This window comes from Triticum urartu, chromosome 5 (genome assembly GCF_003073215.2).
Source record: "Triticum urartu cultivar G1812 chromosome 5, Tu2.1, whole genome shotgun sequence".
Taxonomy (NCBI): domain Eukaryota; kingdom Viridiplantae; phylum Streptophyta; class Magnoliopsida; order Poales; family Poaceae; genus Triticum; species Triticum urartu.
In genome coordinates, this window is record NC_053026.1 from 8,423,903 (window position 1) to 8,439,574 (window position 15,672).

General features: G+C 44.4%; 1 protein-coding gene and 1 long non-coding RNA gene across 2 annotated transcripts; both read right to left on the minus strand.

Annotated features, from left to right (window-relative positions):
• Nucleotides 1-3,935: 3,935 nt before the first annotated feature.
• Nucleotides 3,936-10,875, minus strand: LOC125506606. Its single transcript, XM_048671399.1, has 5 exons — nucleotides 10,840-10,875; nucleotides 10,147-10,503; nucleotides 9,775-10,088; nucleotides 4,527-4,882; nucleotides 3,936-4,445 (listed from the first exon to the last, which is right to left on the minus strand). Exons 1-4 carry the CDS (start codon nucleotides 10,873-10,875, stop codon nucleotides 4,858-4,860), a joined length of 732 nt encoding a protein of 243 aa, XP_048527356.1. The 3' UTR covers nucleotides 3,936-4,445; nucleotides 4,527-4,857.
• A 2,007-nt stretch (nucleotides 10,876-12,882) lies between these two features.
• On the minus strand, nucleotides 12,883-15,392 carry LOC125555417. Its single transcript, XR_007304698.1, has 6 exons — nucleotides 15,320-15,392; nucleotides 14,877-15,029; nucleotides 14,037-14,138; nucleotides 13,556-13,631; nucleotides 13,302-13,451; nucleotides 12,883-13,202 (listed from the first exon to the last, which is right to left on the minus strand). It is a non-coding gene; the product is annotated as an uncharacterized LOC125555417 (long non-coding RNA).
• Nucleotides 15,393-15,672: the final 280 nt, after the last annotated feature.

The window sequence follows — 15,672 nt, forward strand, 5'->3', positions numbered from 1 at the left end:
AGGTATATGAGATTTGATCATCTAATTAAAATTTAGGTATATGATTATTTTTAGTAAGAAAATTAATAGAACTAGTTTATTTTTAGTAAGTGCTTAGTTGAATTAGTTGAATTAATAGAACTAGCTAGTTGAATTAGTTGAATTAATAGAACTAGTAAGTGTTTATCAAGTAATGTTTCAACTATGAACATAGGAAATGTCGTCTGACGACGAAAACGATTTCGTTATGTGCGAATACTGCGAAGACGAGCGTGACATGTGCGACAGAAATTTCCTAGTTGATGATAGGCGCTTCAGCATCAAGCTGGATGAGACCTTCGAAGTGGATACAATAAGTCACAACGATAAGTCTTTTTTCGTAATTAAGTATGACTTATGCTTCATTTGCTTCAACTTCTAATTTTAATTTTTCACTATTCTGCTAGCGTATCCCCTGCCACGCAAGAATTTTTGACTTGGATAAGATAGGTTTCAGTCCTAACAAAATTATGGAGGTAAAGAGAGTTTACTTGAAGACCGAGCATGGTTATACCTTTGACGTCAAATTAAACAATGCAGACACCTACACCTATTTTGAATGCAAAACTTGGCAAGCACTATGCAAGGCTTATGCATTTGAGCCTCATATGGTTATCACCTTTGATATTCGTCCGGAAGATGATATTGAAGGTAATAGAGACATTTGGGTCGATGTGCAAACGCCTCCAGTTCTACCATTATGTGAGTTTCTCAACCATATTTATGTCTTTGATATTGTTTATTCAAAAATAGTTGACAACTAATTTCTATTGACAGCTTATTTCCATTCAAGCAAACATGTCTGGCGCTTGGTAGACATGGTCGTCCATTGTCCCGGGGCTGAACTAAACTACGAGGATATAAGTCATTATTTTTCATGGCTTGAAGATCTTGATGCTGTCAAGAGAAATTATTTTCCTGAATTTGAAAATCTTAGTACTCAAAATGTGCGACCAATAGTGTTTGTATTGAACTACGTCACATCTATTTAGGCAAGATGGTAAGATTTTTACTATTTGTCCTCTGTGCATCTTTTGTATACATTATTTTTCAAGCTAAATTCATTGCTAAGTATGTTATACTATACGATGTTCTTCAATAGGGACTCTCGATGATAGTTGTGTCTCAGTGGATCGGTACTAAAGGTCGCATGTCAATGGTTAGCTTACGGCCAAGACATCCTACATTGCACATGAGTGCATTTAGGATTTCTAAAACTGAGGAATGCTTAATAGTGAAAGACTGGAGAAAAATTGTGAAGGATCGCAGAGAAGTACTAGGGGGCAGCAATGAGAAGCGCAGCCCATGATTAGGAGACAAGTTCATTTGCATGCTTCAATATGATGAACCAGGAGAGCTACACATGTTCTATGCTATTTTTCCTGAGAGAGAGAGAGAGAGCAACACGAGTGATTAGCTAGTTCATGCTCTTAGTACTTGTCCTCTCATGTCCGTGTTCTTCGTTCTGAACCTAATCTCAAAGTGATTTGCTTTTGTGGTCTTATGAACGCTTTATAATCTCATGACCATGCATGTTGAACTCAATGATATCGACCTTTACTTATATTGGTGGTAATGACGACTATGATGAGTATTAGCTAGCTAGTGTTGTTCGTGATGATATGATACAAGATTTTACTAAGTCTTTGTTCTGCTGTTATTTTCATGCCATGTATTCATGTTGCTACAGTGAGATCCATGTCTCTTTTGAGTATGTTCAGTAAGGATGTTTTGGACATATGGTTATGCTCTATCCATCCATGCCTCTATTTGCATTTATAGAGTGCTCTAGCATGTCTTAATCTTGCTCTACTTTTGATATAAAATGTTCCTGGCAGATTGTTTACATGTTATTCAATTTTGCCATGGTTGTTGTTAGTGATCCATGCATGCTATGAATTTGCTATTGCCATGCTTAGCTTCATGAACATGGCTTCTTGCTGATGCTATGCTAGTTTTTATATTAATATGATGATGATGATGATGATGATGATGATGATGATGATGAGTTATTATATCATTTATGAAAGAAACCGCAGATTAGTTTCAACTGGATATGCTGGATCCTAGCTAAGTGATCAAGTAATATGCCATATCCATATTACTTGATCACTTATTAGGACGATCCATATCCACTTCAAAACAATTCGCGGTACTATCACCTAGTGATTTGACAACTCGTTATAATGTAAAAACAATCTCTAAATTAAATGGAACACACAAAATTAAAGGAAAAATAAAAAATAAAACCAAAACCCCCAACCTTTAGTACCGGTTGGTGTTACAAACCGGTACTAAAGGTCTCCCCGCCCCCGGCCCTGGCTCGTGCCATCTGGTGGCCCTTTAGTGGCGGCTCGTTCTGAACCGGTACTAAAGGGGGGACCTTTAGTTCCCACCCTTTAGTGCTTGTTAACCGGCACTAAAGGCCCTTACGAACCGGTGCTAAAACCCGGTTATGCACTAGTGTGTGTTGGAGGTTGGCACTTCAACTTCCTTCCAAATTCATTTTGGAATTAGCTAATTGCTATTATATTCCAGCACTTAGTCGTAACATTATTTATGCCTCATGCTTAATGAGACATGGATATGAATTTGGTATAAAGGACAATGGTTGTTCGATATTTTTGAAAGGAATGTTCCATGGCTATGCATCATTGTGAACGGGCCCTTTATTTTGAATCTGGAAACAGAATCAGTCTATAACATAAATGTCAAGAGGTATAAGCCTAATGCGATAAATCCGAACTACTTCTGGCATTTCCGGCTTGGACGATTAGTCTGAAACACATGAAGAAGCTCCATGATGATGGACTCCCAAATTCGTCTGACTTCAAGTCGTTCAAGACATGCAAATCATATCTGCTGGGCAAGATGACTAAGTCCCCTTTTGTAGAGAGTTGCGAGAGGGCGTCTGAGCTATTGGAACCGGTACACAGCGACGCGTGTGGTTCAATGAGCACATCGGCAAGAGGTGGCTATCACTACTTCGTGACTTTTACCGACGACCTGAGAAGATATGGATATACCTACTTGATGAGGCACAAGTTGAAAACTTTTGAAAAGTTCAAAGGGCTTTAGTACGAGGTTGAAAATCAGCTCGGCAAGACTATAAAGCTTCTACGATCAAATCGATAAGGCACGTGTATGAGCCAAGAGTTTGATGATCATCCGAAGAGCGAAGGAATTATTCCACAACCTACACCTCTGGGTACGCCGTAGAGAAACAGCGTGTCGGAACGGAGGAATCGGACCTTGCTCGACATGGTTCGGTCGATGATGAGCAGTCGGATTTGGCCTTCTCATTTTCGGGATATGCTCTAGAAACTGCAGCTTCACACTTAATAGAATACCATCACATTCAGATAAGACACCATATGAGATATGGACTAGGAAGAATCCCAGATTGTCTTCTCTAAGGATTTGGGGTTGTGAAGCCTTTGTCAAGCAACTAATGTCGTACAAGCTTACACCCAGCTCGGGCATATGCACATTCATGGGATATCCAAGGGAAACCTTGGGATACAACTTCTACAATCGGAAAGAGAACAATGTGTTTATTGCTCGGAACGGGGTTTCCCTAAGAAAGAGTTTCTCGGTCGGGAGTCAGTCAAGAACCCATAGTGGAGTCGGCACCGATTCCACGAAGGTCAGAAAGATTGTGTAGTGTGCGCGATGTGTTGTTGTTAGAAAGCAACGAGCCGGCTACTTATATGAAAGTGATGGTGAGCCTGGATTCCGAGACATGGCTGGAGGCCATGAGATATTTCTTAGTAAAAAATCATAATGGAACATACTAGAGCAGTCAACTTGTACATACTGTCCAGTTGTGTGTTACTTCTCCCTTCTAGAATTGAAGTGAAATGTGCGCTTTCATAATTCAACTGATACGTGGGTTTTTAGAACTGAAATTGAACAGTATGTCTGCAGCATGGAAATCAAGATGAACCAGCATGGTACAGCTATGTCTCCAGCCATAATTGGTAATGGTATACAGTATTTCACAGGAATCGACAGCCCTCAGAAAGCATCGACACAGCTATGTCATTAGTAGGTATATCAAGCAGCCATATAAAGTCTAGCATTGAAATTCAAGTCATACAAGCAGCCCTTGGTAGTCTGGACTGGAATTAACACTTCAAATTGAAGTACTGGCAGGCATGCAAGTCTGGCATCAACAAACATTGGGGGGGAAAGGAGATACGCTTGCAGTTGCTTATTCGTCTTGTTCTTCTACTCCTTGATCTTTTAGCAACAGCAGGGGCAGAGGCTTCTTCTTAATCTTTTTGCTTGACCCCAGACCACATTCTCTTGCACTAGCTTTCCCACACCACACGATCCTCGGTACTGAAGTTGGTAGAAGTAGGACCAAGTTGAAACATTTTGGCACTTGCTACTGCCATCTTCAACTTCTGGCGAAGAATCAAATGCTACAAATTTGTAACAATCAATGAGCATGAAAAATTCAAAAGTTTCGACAAATAAAGAGATTCATATAGAAGGTTGTGTACCATAGCTTTGTCATGTGCAACATGAGCTGATGGTTCCGCCATAGTCGTTGTTGCTGCTGTCATCTCTCTCTCAAAAGTCTTCTTATTGTGCTAGCACTGCATCTTATCTTTGTGTTAGTCCTTTGATATCTTTGAAGCTTTTGAGATTTGGTTTTTCATGTGGTTCCCTCCTCCCTCCCCACTAGGCTTACCAGGCATGACATCACACATAGGTGGAAGTGCCCATGGTCTAGCAGAGATAGGCCATGCAACTAGGCATGCCCTCGATTGGCTCCAAGCAATGAATCAAATGACCATGATTTTTTTCAAGCCCTCTGTAGTGTAGCGTTCCTCAATGTATGTGCACACTTTGACCACTGTAAAATATGCAGGACGATGCATGAGGACACGGCAGCCCAGAAAGTTGTGAGTATCTACAACTGCAAGTCTATTGTACTCTCTCCGTTCCTAAATATAAGTCCTTTTTAGAGATTTCAACATGGACTACATACGGATGTATATAGATATATTTTAGAGTTTTGCTCCGTATGTAGTTCATGTTGAAATCTCTAAAAAGGACTTATATTTAGGAATGGAGGGAGTATGAGATTGACAACGTAGCCATGTCCAAAGTATTTAACCTAACCTTATATCCATCTTTCCCGTTCCCCACCGCATGACAGTTAGTACCATACTGTGACCCAAGTCTAATTTTGTTGAAAATATTTGGGCAAATTCCATCTCACACACTTTGATGTTTGTTGTTAAATCCTAACCATCATCTTTCTTCTAATATCTTCTAATCGCTTCAAGCATGCTGTTGATTGGCAGGTATATATCTAGCTCCCACTATCCAGTTCTTGATAGATTCAGAAATATTGTTATGTTAGCAGTACACTAGTATATCTCTATTTGGTGGTCATGGTTCCTCTCCTGGATCTCGAATTCGAATTACAATGGATAAGAATTGAGAGAGGAGGAAGAGATACAAGCAGACGACTCCTGCCGTGCCAACTAGCCAAGTCTCTAATGACAATTTCCTTCCCTGTTTAACAGAGCCTGTGGCCCACTCCTTGCCTGCGTAGCGAGTGGACGGGTGCCGAATCCTCTTGCTTGGTCCACTGTCAGCGACGGAGCTCGAAGGGTTGACGTAGTCGTCGCTGACTTGGCTTGTGTCGTCTCTTGTAGTGGACTTGGTGGACCGGCTGCTAAAATTCTCACTCCCTTGAAGTACAGCTTGTCCCCAAGCTGTTGCTCGCGGAAACCGTTACTTTAATTCGTCAAGATCCTCCCAGGTCGCCAAAGCTTCAGATTGCCCTGACCACTGTATCAGCCCTTGCGGTACAGCAGAGTGGCCTTCCTGTCGGAAACGGTGCTGCAATACTTTCACAGGAACAGCAAGAGCAGCACTAGCAGGAGGTAGCTCGGCTTCCACCTTATACTGTTCTCCCAAAGCTTTCTTCAACTGGGAAACATGGATTACAGGATGGATGTGCGAACCTGGAGGCAGTAGGAGACGGTAGGCAACATCGCCAATGCGCTCCAGAACTTGAGCCATAATACTTGAACAACAGTTTATGATGCGCTCGCGGAGCCACTGAAGATTGTATATATGGCTGGAGTTTCAGGAACACGTGGTCACCAACCTGAAAGACACGATCAGATCTTCTTTTTTATCAGCCTGGTTCTTCATATGAAGCTTGATGGGTTCCAAATGCTGCTGCAACAAACATAATGTCAGTGCTCTCTCTTTAAGCCATTCATCCACTTCAGGCACAGAACATGCATCGGCTGTAGTACTGCCAAAGTGCCGTGCCGTATGTCCATACAGAACCTCGAACGGAGATTTACCATCCAGAGCAGAATGCAAACTGGTATTATACCAAAATTCTGCCAGTGATAGCCATTGGGCCTATTTGACAGGACAAGCATGCGTAAAACACCGCAAGTAACCTTCCAAACATTGATTCACACGTTCAGAAGTTCATCTGTTTGGGGGTGCTGCGAAGAACTCATACGAAGCTTAACTCCAGTGAGAGAAGTGGCTGGTGAACACGCGATCTCGATCAGACACAATGGACTCTGGCATCCCATGTAGCTTATGCACATTATCCATGAAAGTTGTGGCTGCCACAGAGACAGTGAATGGATGGGAAAGACCAATAAAATGGGCATAACGAGATAGTTTGTCAACTCCCACCATGACACAATTGAAACGGCCAGAACGAGGCAAACCTTCGACAAAATCCATAGTGAGCATTTGCCAATACTGTGAAGGAACAGGCAGAGGTGCCAGTAGGCCAGGATATTTAGCTCTGTCAGGCTTAGCAGTTAGCACGCTGACAGACAGTGCACTCTTGCGCATACTGATGCACTGAAGCCCGTATCCCTTTCCAATAGAAATTCTGCTTAATTCTTCGCAATGTAACTGGAATACCAGAGTGGCCTCCGAGGGGTGAGTCATGAAGAACTTCCAAGATTTTGGTACGCATAGGAATGTTATTTGGGAATCCAGATACGATCCTTGTAGCGAATCAAGCCATCACGCAAAGAATAGTGATCTTCAGCCAGAACAGAGAGAGCCAAGCGAGCAATTCTTGAGCAACTGGATCGGCTGTATAGGCCTCCACAATATCCAACATCCATGTAGGGCGATCCTGACTGACAGTGAGCAAACAACTATCAGGGGCAGGTCGCTGAGATAAGGCATCCGCGGCTCTGTTATGAATTCCCTTCTTATACTTAACCTGAAATTGCAATCCAAGTAACTTAGTGAACACTTTTTGCTGCCAAGGAGTGTGCAAACGCTGATCACCCAAATGTGCCAAACTGCAATGATCAGTAAGGATCAAGAATTCAGCATATTGCAAGTATGCACGCCACTGCTCAATTGCTAATAATATTGCCATGTACTCTTTTTCGTAAGTGGATAGTCCTCTGGTACGTGGCCCAAGGCCTTTTCTGACATAAGCCAACGGATGCCCTTTCTGCATGAGTACTGCACCCACACCTAAGTCACTTGCATCTGTCTCAATCACAAACTGAAGAATGAAATCAGGAAGAGCTAACACAGGGGCGCTGACAAGTGCTTGTTTCAGTGTATCAAAAGCCTTTTGGGTTTCAGATGTCCAGACAAACGGTACTTGCTTCCGGAGCAAATGAGTAAGTGGCTGACTAATGACCCCATATTGACGCACAAATTTGCGGTAGTAACCAGATAATCCCAGAAATCCTCACAAATCTTTGACTGTGGTAGGAACAGGACAAGTTTGAACATCTGAAACTTTCTGTGGGTCAGTATCAACACCTTCTTCAGACCACATACCCTAGATAGGCCACAGATCGCTGCGCAAAAGAGCATTTAGATGCTTTCACTTTCCACTGTTTGTCCTGCAAGATCTGAAGTACTTGACGGAGATGCTGCACATGATCCTCAAAGGTTTTACTGAAAACCAAAATATCATCAAAGAACACCACTGCACAGTGACGACTAACAGGTGACAGGTCAACATTCGTCGCAGATTGGAAAGTAGCAGGCCCACCCGTGAGACCAAATGCCAGGACGGAAAACTCAAAGTGGCCATTGTGGGTATGGAAAGCCGATTTGAATTCCTCACCAGGAGCTAATCGAATTCGATGATACCCTACGCGCAGGTCCAGCTTGGTAAACCAAGAGGCACCCACGAGTTCATCAAGCAGTTCGTCAATAACAGGCAAGGGATACTTTGTCTTCATAGTGAGCAAATTCAACTGCCTGTAGTCGACACAGAGGCGCCAGGAACCCTCCTTCTTGCGCACCATGATGATAGGCGAAGCGAAAGGACTGGTGCTGGGCTTAATCACTCCAGAGGGAAGCATCTCATCAATTTGTTTCTCAATTTCCGTTTTCAGCTCAGGAGAGTAACATAGGGCCTGACATTGACTGGTTGAGCTCCAGTGATCAAAGGAACTTTGTGATCACAAGTTCTTCGCGGTGGTAGTTGAGTTGGTGCAGAGAAAACTTCACAAAACTCATCAAGCATAGACTGAATTTCTATAGGCACTGCCACTGAATCTTGGCCTTGTACTACTGCAACTCCACCACGGTTAACTCAAACTCAGCAGGTGGATGTCCATGAAGCAAAATTCTCTGACCCGAATGATCGAAAGTAAGCCACTTCTGTTCCCAGTTAATCTGCATAGTGCCTCTTGCCGCCAGCCAGTCCATACCAATAATGCCATCATAGTGCTTCAACGGAAGGATTTTGAAATCTGATTAGAATTTGTGTCCAGCTGCTGACCAAGAACAGCGAGGTATATGTTGCATACATTCCAGATGTCCTCCCCCGGCAATCCTGACTTTTTGTGTGTTCCGTAATGGCTAATGCCCATCCACCGACACAGCCACTCTTGTGCTCGAGAAGGAATGGGAACTACCAGAATCAAGAAGAAATACCATCCAATGCCCTTGCAGTTGACAAGTGAGTTTAATAGCACTTGGTTCAGAAGAATCTGTCTGTGCTTCAGTGGATAATACCATGAGATCATCATCGCTATCATCAGAATCTAGCGAAGTAAGATCACAAAACTCCAGCATCTCATGGACCAAATGCAACTGAACTGTTGTACTACACTTGTGATCTATGCTCCATCGCTCGCCACAAATGTAGCATAAACCTTTGGCTCGACGATACGCCTTCAGAGTAGCCAATTTATCTTCAGGTTGAGCTGGCTTCGAAGGATTGTCATGAACAGTGTCACGAGTATCATCAGTGTAACTTGGATCGGCATGTGCGACTGGGTGCAGACGAGCTGGGTCTTGTACTGTATCCGGAAGAATTGATCTCGGTGTCTCCCTCTCCGACCACCTCCTGCACAGATGCAATACAGTACGCCGTGTCGAGGTCTGGAGGCCGCTGAACAGCCATAATAACACGAACAGCAGGCTTTAAACCATGGATGAAACTAGTGGTGTAATGCATCATGTCAGGATTAGGCTCATATGCAGCAAGCTGATCCATCAAAGCAGAGAATTCAAGTATGCAAATCTTCAACAGAATCAGTCTGATGCAAACGGTACAGACGACGAACCAATGGATGCAAACGGTACAGACGAGTTGAACTACTGCAGTACTAGTTGGCATGGCAGGAGCCGTCTGCTTGTATCTCTTCCTTCTTACACATTGTAGTTCGAATCCGAGATCTAGGAGAGGAACCATGGCCACCAAATAGAGATATACTAGTGTATTGCTAACATATTTTAGCTACTGAATCACAGGTGGATCCTAACCTGAACCAAGCTTTGCACCAATGCACTGGATCAGCAGTCCTCATGACTGGCTCAGCAGCACCATCAGTGTCTTTTGAGCTAGCTTTGCCTTGTCCTTGTGGTAGTGTAGTTGAGCAACATCCTATGTACATGGTGCCTGTGCAGAAATTCTCCAGCCATTCCGCCTTGTCTCTGCAGGTCTTGCTCCAATTGGCATAAATGCGTCTTGCACAGTCTGCTCTTGCCGCCCAGTTTGTACAGCACTGGTTATGCCCTTGTGTGGATCTGGTATGGAAACCCAACTTTCGGTCGGGTCGTCGCCGACCTGAAAATCGCTGAATAAGACTATAAGAGAGAGCAAAACCAAGTATTGTACTAGTGATTTCTTTTTACCTGAACCACAGTCCGCTCAACGGAGATGGGGTTTCTGCGCTGGCGCACCGCGGCCACAGCTCCTCCGTCAGCGGCCATTCCCTGGGCCCACCTGGTCGTGGTGGGGCCGGGGGTGGCCATGGGGGCTGCTTCGGCCGTGGCACCGTCCTCCGGGTGGAGCGCGGAGGCGAGGCCGCTTCTCGCCGCTGCCGTCAGCGGCACTGACTGGACGCCGGTCGTGACTGCGGCCGCCGCGCCGCCGACCTCGGGGTGGGGTGGGATGGGGTGGGGGGAAGAAGAAGAAGAAGCAGATCGCTGGATTGGGCTGGGCCGGGACGCGTTGTTTGGATGGGCCCGGAAGGACCCGAGGCCCGTGGGCTATATAACCAACTGTCTGTCATGCGGTGGGGCAGTTCAATTTTTCAGTCCAGCCGCGCAGAAACGGATAGCTGCTGGGGGGCGCAAGGTGCAGGCGGGGGGAGGAAGAAGCTAGCAGAATCACGCGCCCCAAGGGGGAATCCGGAGCTCCCGCTTGGCCGAATCGAGAGCTCATCAGGTACGTGATGTCCGCTCCAATTCCTCTCTCTTGATCGGGTGCCGGTTCTTCGGCTGAATCGATTGATTGCCATGCCCTTTGCTTTTCTTTTGATTTCTGCTAGCAACCAGTTCTTGATCCCAAATGGGTTCGTTCCTTCTTACTGCTAGAAGCGATACCTCGCTCAACAATTCCGTGTTAGGTTTCTTCATCATTCCGTCGGTTTCTTGACCTGTCCGTTCCTCCTCACGGAACTCGTCGATCGGGTTCTTGATGAAACGAGATATCAGCTAGGTTTTCTTGAATGATCACCGCCTTCTTTTCTGCATAAATTCGTTGGGATTCAAGCAAGAAATTGCTTCGATTTCTTCGTCATTGGGTGGCGGAGGTGCTGCGTGCGGTGGCGACTGGCGAGCGAGCGCGCGGGCGCGGATCCGGCTGCAGCTGGCGACGCGGGCACGGTGGTGCGGTTCGTGATGCCGGCGACCCGGCATGCCCGTGCGGGCTGCCGGCGGGCCTCACGAATGTGGTCCGTGGTGGTGGACGCAGGGGGCTCGATGGTGGACGGCGTCCCAGCAGCCCGATGAACTTCTCATATTGTCGTTTCGTTCCTAGTTAGTAGAACATGTCAAGTTTTGGTAGTCCGATGGCATATGTGTTTTTACTACGGGTGTAATTTAACGTTGCATGAGACTAGTCTGGATTTGAAGATTTCGTACTATGTATCCGGTTGTAAACGCGGACTATGGATGCCTGCCCATTCATTGTCCGCGGACATATAGGGGGACGGATTTGACACTCGGGTTGTAGATGCGCTTTCTTAGTGTGATTAATTTGTTGCTCGGCTCAATTTTGAAACCTTGCGCTGAACCTATTTATGCGAGAGCTTCTCTCTCTTGAATGAACTATATATAAATGTTGTTGCTCAAGTGCTATACGTGTGTCATTTCCTATGTAATAGTACTTATGATGCTCTGCCTGCCTGCTTCCTTCCTGTGTACGCAGGTCTACCCGGGCAGCAGCGATGGCGGCGCCCCCTGACTGGTACCCTGTGGTGCTAGCAGCGAAGCCTTCGATATTCTTCGTCGTGATGAGACCCAAGGGACCCCAGCAAAGGGTGATAATCAATAACATGGCGAGGCGGGCAAAAAGCAAGATCGGAGTCCAGCTTGCGGAAGCCATGGCTGCCCCCGAGAGCTATGCAACAGGGTTTGCCGTCGGGACCGTCGGCCAGGGCGTGTGGAGAAAGATCCTCATCAACACGAGCGCTCACATAATCGAGATGATCTACCACGCCACCCGGCGCCCGGTGGACACGGCGACGGTGAACTCTCTGTACGAAATCAGTGTCTACTGCTCCCATGCAGAGCTCAACTGGATCGCAAGAGGCCGAGCAGCTGGGAAAGCATGTGCCATCCAGTGTACCACGGACCTCTTGATCCTCATGGCCGACGCCAGTGATATCCCGTTGAGGATTGTGGATGGGCAGACGGAGCCGTGCTTGGAGGACCACCCGGCCCTGGTGATCAGCGAGGTCCTGGAGCCGACCCGTCCGTGCCTGCTGCTGGCGTGGCCCAAGGACGTGATCCACGCCTTCCTCCAAGGACACCAATGCGAGACGAGGCACATCAGCTTCAGTGCGAACCCCGCGGGGTACGACATGGAGGTCTTGGAGGCACAGGTTGGGAGCACTGCTGGTTGCTCAACCGGGACGGCCAGGCCATCGGCACCCTTCATGGCGGCTCCGGCGCATTCCACTCCTACTTTGTTGTGCCAAGGCACATGCAGGCCCTGCTTGCCACTGCGCGCCATAGTTGCTGCTCGAGAGGCGACTGCCGTCAAGGCGGCGTTTCTCGACAGGGTTTTCTCCGCCCCAAGGCGTGCCGCAGGGGTACCTGGCAGGCTCTGGGTTGATCGACCCGTGTTGTACAAGGACAGATTCGATTCCTAGTCGATTCTTTGTTGGTGCCTACATACATTTTTTCAGTAGAGCATCACATATATAGGCAACCGGTGTAGTGCTCTGAGTCTTGTTTCAGATAGTGCAGAGTGTACTGATCATGTCTGATGCACCTGACAACCCGGCTGGTATACCATCCAGCATAGTCTAGTCGTTACAACATACTACTGTACGTATTCATCATCAGCTGTTTGTTTGTTCTTTGTATGTACATGGTAACTACGACATATCATATGGCAAGAGAGAGGAGGATCTCTACATATGTTCCTTGAAATGCAAAACATATTGATCCGCTGTCAAATATTGCACTCTAGCATATATAGTTACCCGATTCATTCATCATCAGCTAAATCAAGTACTAGTGTTCAGGGCTAGTCAAAGAAAGCATATACTCTCAAACATTTGGACTTGAGAATATTCTACAACGGGTAGAACTAACAGCATCGCATAACATTGACACTAACATGTTTTGCTGATCATAAGTGAATTTTATTACACAAAAAAGAGAGTAGAAAAAACGGAGCTGCACGCGTGAGCAGCTTCTCTCTGCAGTCCGCATGATCACTTCTGTTCCATCGCCTCCTGCATGGATCAGTTGGTCACAGCATTGTTAAAAACAAGGATCGAAATCTACCAACTCATTAGTTGATCACACCATGTTAAAGAAGGATCCAACTCTACCGATTACGGCAGCGCCTATAAATTGCAGCTGCTGACAAATAAAAAACAAGATGAAAGATGGATCTCTTGCCAAAATAATTTCTCAATATCCTCGTTTTCTGGGTCCAACTCTAAAGCACGCGACAGTGAGCAATAAGCTGCGTCATACTCCTAAGGAAGGCAAGCACAGCGTCAGAATCAAATGGTAGCAGATATGAAAGGAGAAACGAAATTGTCAGTCTCAACTCTCCTAATGTACCGTCATGAAAATTCACCTGGGGGACCCATGCGAAGCCAGCAAAGGCTCCTGTTTGACAACAACTTGGCATCCAAGTTATCCATCTTCAGTGCCTGCAGCAGCAAACAAAACAGTGAAAAATAGCTGTTGCCACATTCCAGAAATGCTGCTCTGTTTAGATCAACAGTTTATCATTTGTTCTATACATACAAGGAACGAAAAATGAAGCTGTGACAAAAGAGCAACTCCCACCTGAAATTCCTCCCTATGAAATGGAAGACAAAGATGAATGTGTTTCCATCCTCATTTTTTAAACATCATTTTCTAAACATCATTTTTTATCCCCATAAATGCGATGAGATGTGCACATTGACTCGTCTTTCAACAGGTGTATATGCTGATGACTGGTCAATATTTACATGTTGCCAAGATGAATTAATGTTAATGATAAATAAAATAAACTGTAACTGAGAAACATGTTTCATGGCTGTAACAAAAAATGTAGTCTGAAGATCTACCTGTGTGTAGAGCACCGATACATTTAGATAATCCTGCTTCTTAAATGTTTCATCCGCTTGGCCTTTCAGCTCATACATCCTCTTTTCCACAAAATTGTCATCCTGGCAACTCATAATGACTTGAGTCTGATGTGTGTTAAGGATAAAAAGTACTCTAGCAAGATGTTTAGATCAAATAAACAAATACAAGGAACAGTGTTAATCAATTCATGATTTCAAAGTCCCGATTCTCACTTGCTATGCTGACAGGGAATGAGGTAAGAAAGCTATTTCAAAAAATGTTGGTTCACCTGTTATTTTAAAACAAAATCAGATTTAATCCAATTACTCCCTCCGTTTTTATTTAGTTCGCATATTAGCTTTGGTCAAAGTCAAGCTTTGTAAACTTTGACTAAGTTTATAAACAAAAATATTAACATATACAATAAAAAATCAATACCACTAGATTCATTATTGAATGTACTTTCACATCATATAGATTTGTTATGGTCAATGTTTATATATTTTTCTATAAACTTGGTCAAACTTTGCAAAGTTTGACTTCGGTCAAACCTAATATGTAGACTAAATAAAAACGGAGAGAGTACCATTTGAGCAAAGCAAGTTTTCCAATAAAGCCTCATCTAGATAAATTGATTTTTCAGCAACATAGCTTAGATAGTGATGCAAATGGAAGAAAACACAAGCGCGTTTAATAAGTCAGGAATAGGAAACTAAATTTGGGCGGTTTTTTATACATGAAGTTTTGGTTAAACATCAGACTTAACCCTGACATTGTTCAGAGAGTTAGCATGGACAATACAGCCATATATGTGCAAGAAAAATTTGCAGGTGACATACCTCAAGTTGCTTGATTTCCATCTTCACATGACTAATGATTCCATCAACACTCCAATTTGCCACAGTTGAAACAGGAGAGGTGGAAGGAAAGAGAATCTCAATGTCTACCGGTGTACCATACTCAGCAGCCAACTCAATTGGCAATCTACCAAACTGTTGAGGAACAGGAAAAGCTTTACAAAAGCAGTATTCAACATTAAGAAATAAGCACTGTTCTAGACGATCCATGCAGACCATATTGAATTATTGATTAACTACCATCATACTGTGTCAATGTAGTGGTAATATGTCACATCTATACATACCTGACCAAGTTAAAGACATGGCACAAGGGCATTTTATTTTTCTGTTGGAAATAGCATCATGTAGGCATATTTTACATCATAACCCATATATGTGTTGCCAAGCAAGACACAATAATATGTGATAGAGAGCATTGTTACCGTGTCAAAAACATTTGGGTATGCACCAGCTTCCAACAAGCACTTGATAGCTTCAGTTAAGCCCTTCTCTGCATGTTATTTGTATACATGTTATTGATGTGTACTTTACTAGTGTTTATAGCAACCCCTCAGTATTTGATACTAGTTCAGTTGCTAAGATTAGTAACTCGAAACGGGAGTTGCAGAATAAACAGAGACTAGTTAAGGGTGAAGTGACGATGTGTGTTGGAAGTGGTTCCAAGATTGATATGATCATCATCGCACACTCCCTATACTTTCGGGATTAGTGTTGAACCTGAATAAGTGTTATTTGGTGTTTTGCGTTGAGCATGAATATGATTTGATCATGTTTA

Coding starts and splice junctions, on each gene's coding strand:
- LOC125506606 (XM_048671399.1), bottom strand. CDS start 10,875: ATGATGAAGAAACCTAACACGGAATTGTTGAGCGAG. Junction 10,504..10,839: donor ACACGGAATTGTTGAGCGAG/GTATCGCTTCTA, acceptor TTGGTTATATAG/CCCACGGGCCTCGGGTCCTT. Junction 4,883..9,774: donor TGGTGCAAAGCTTGGTTCAG/GTTAGGATCCAC, acceptor CATATTTTACAG/TGGTCAAAGTGTGCACATAC.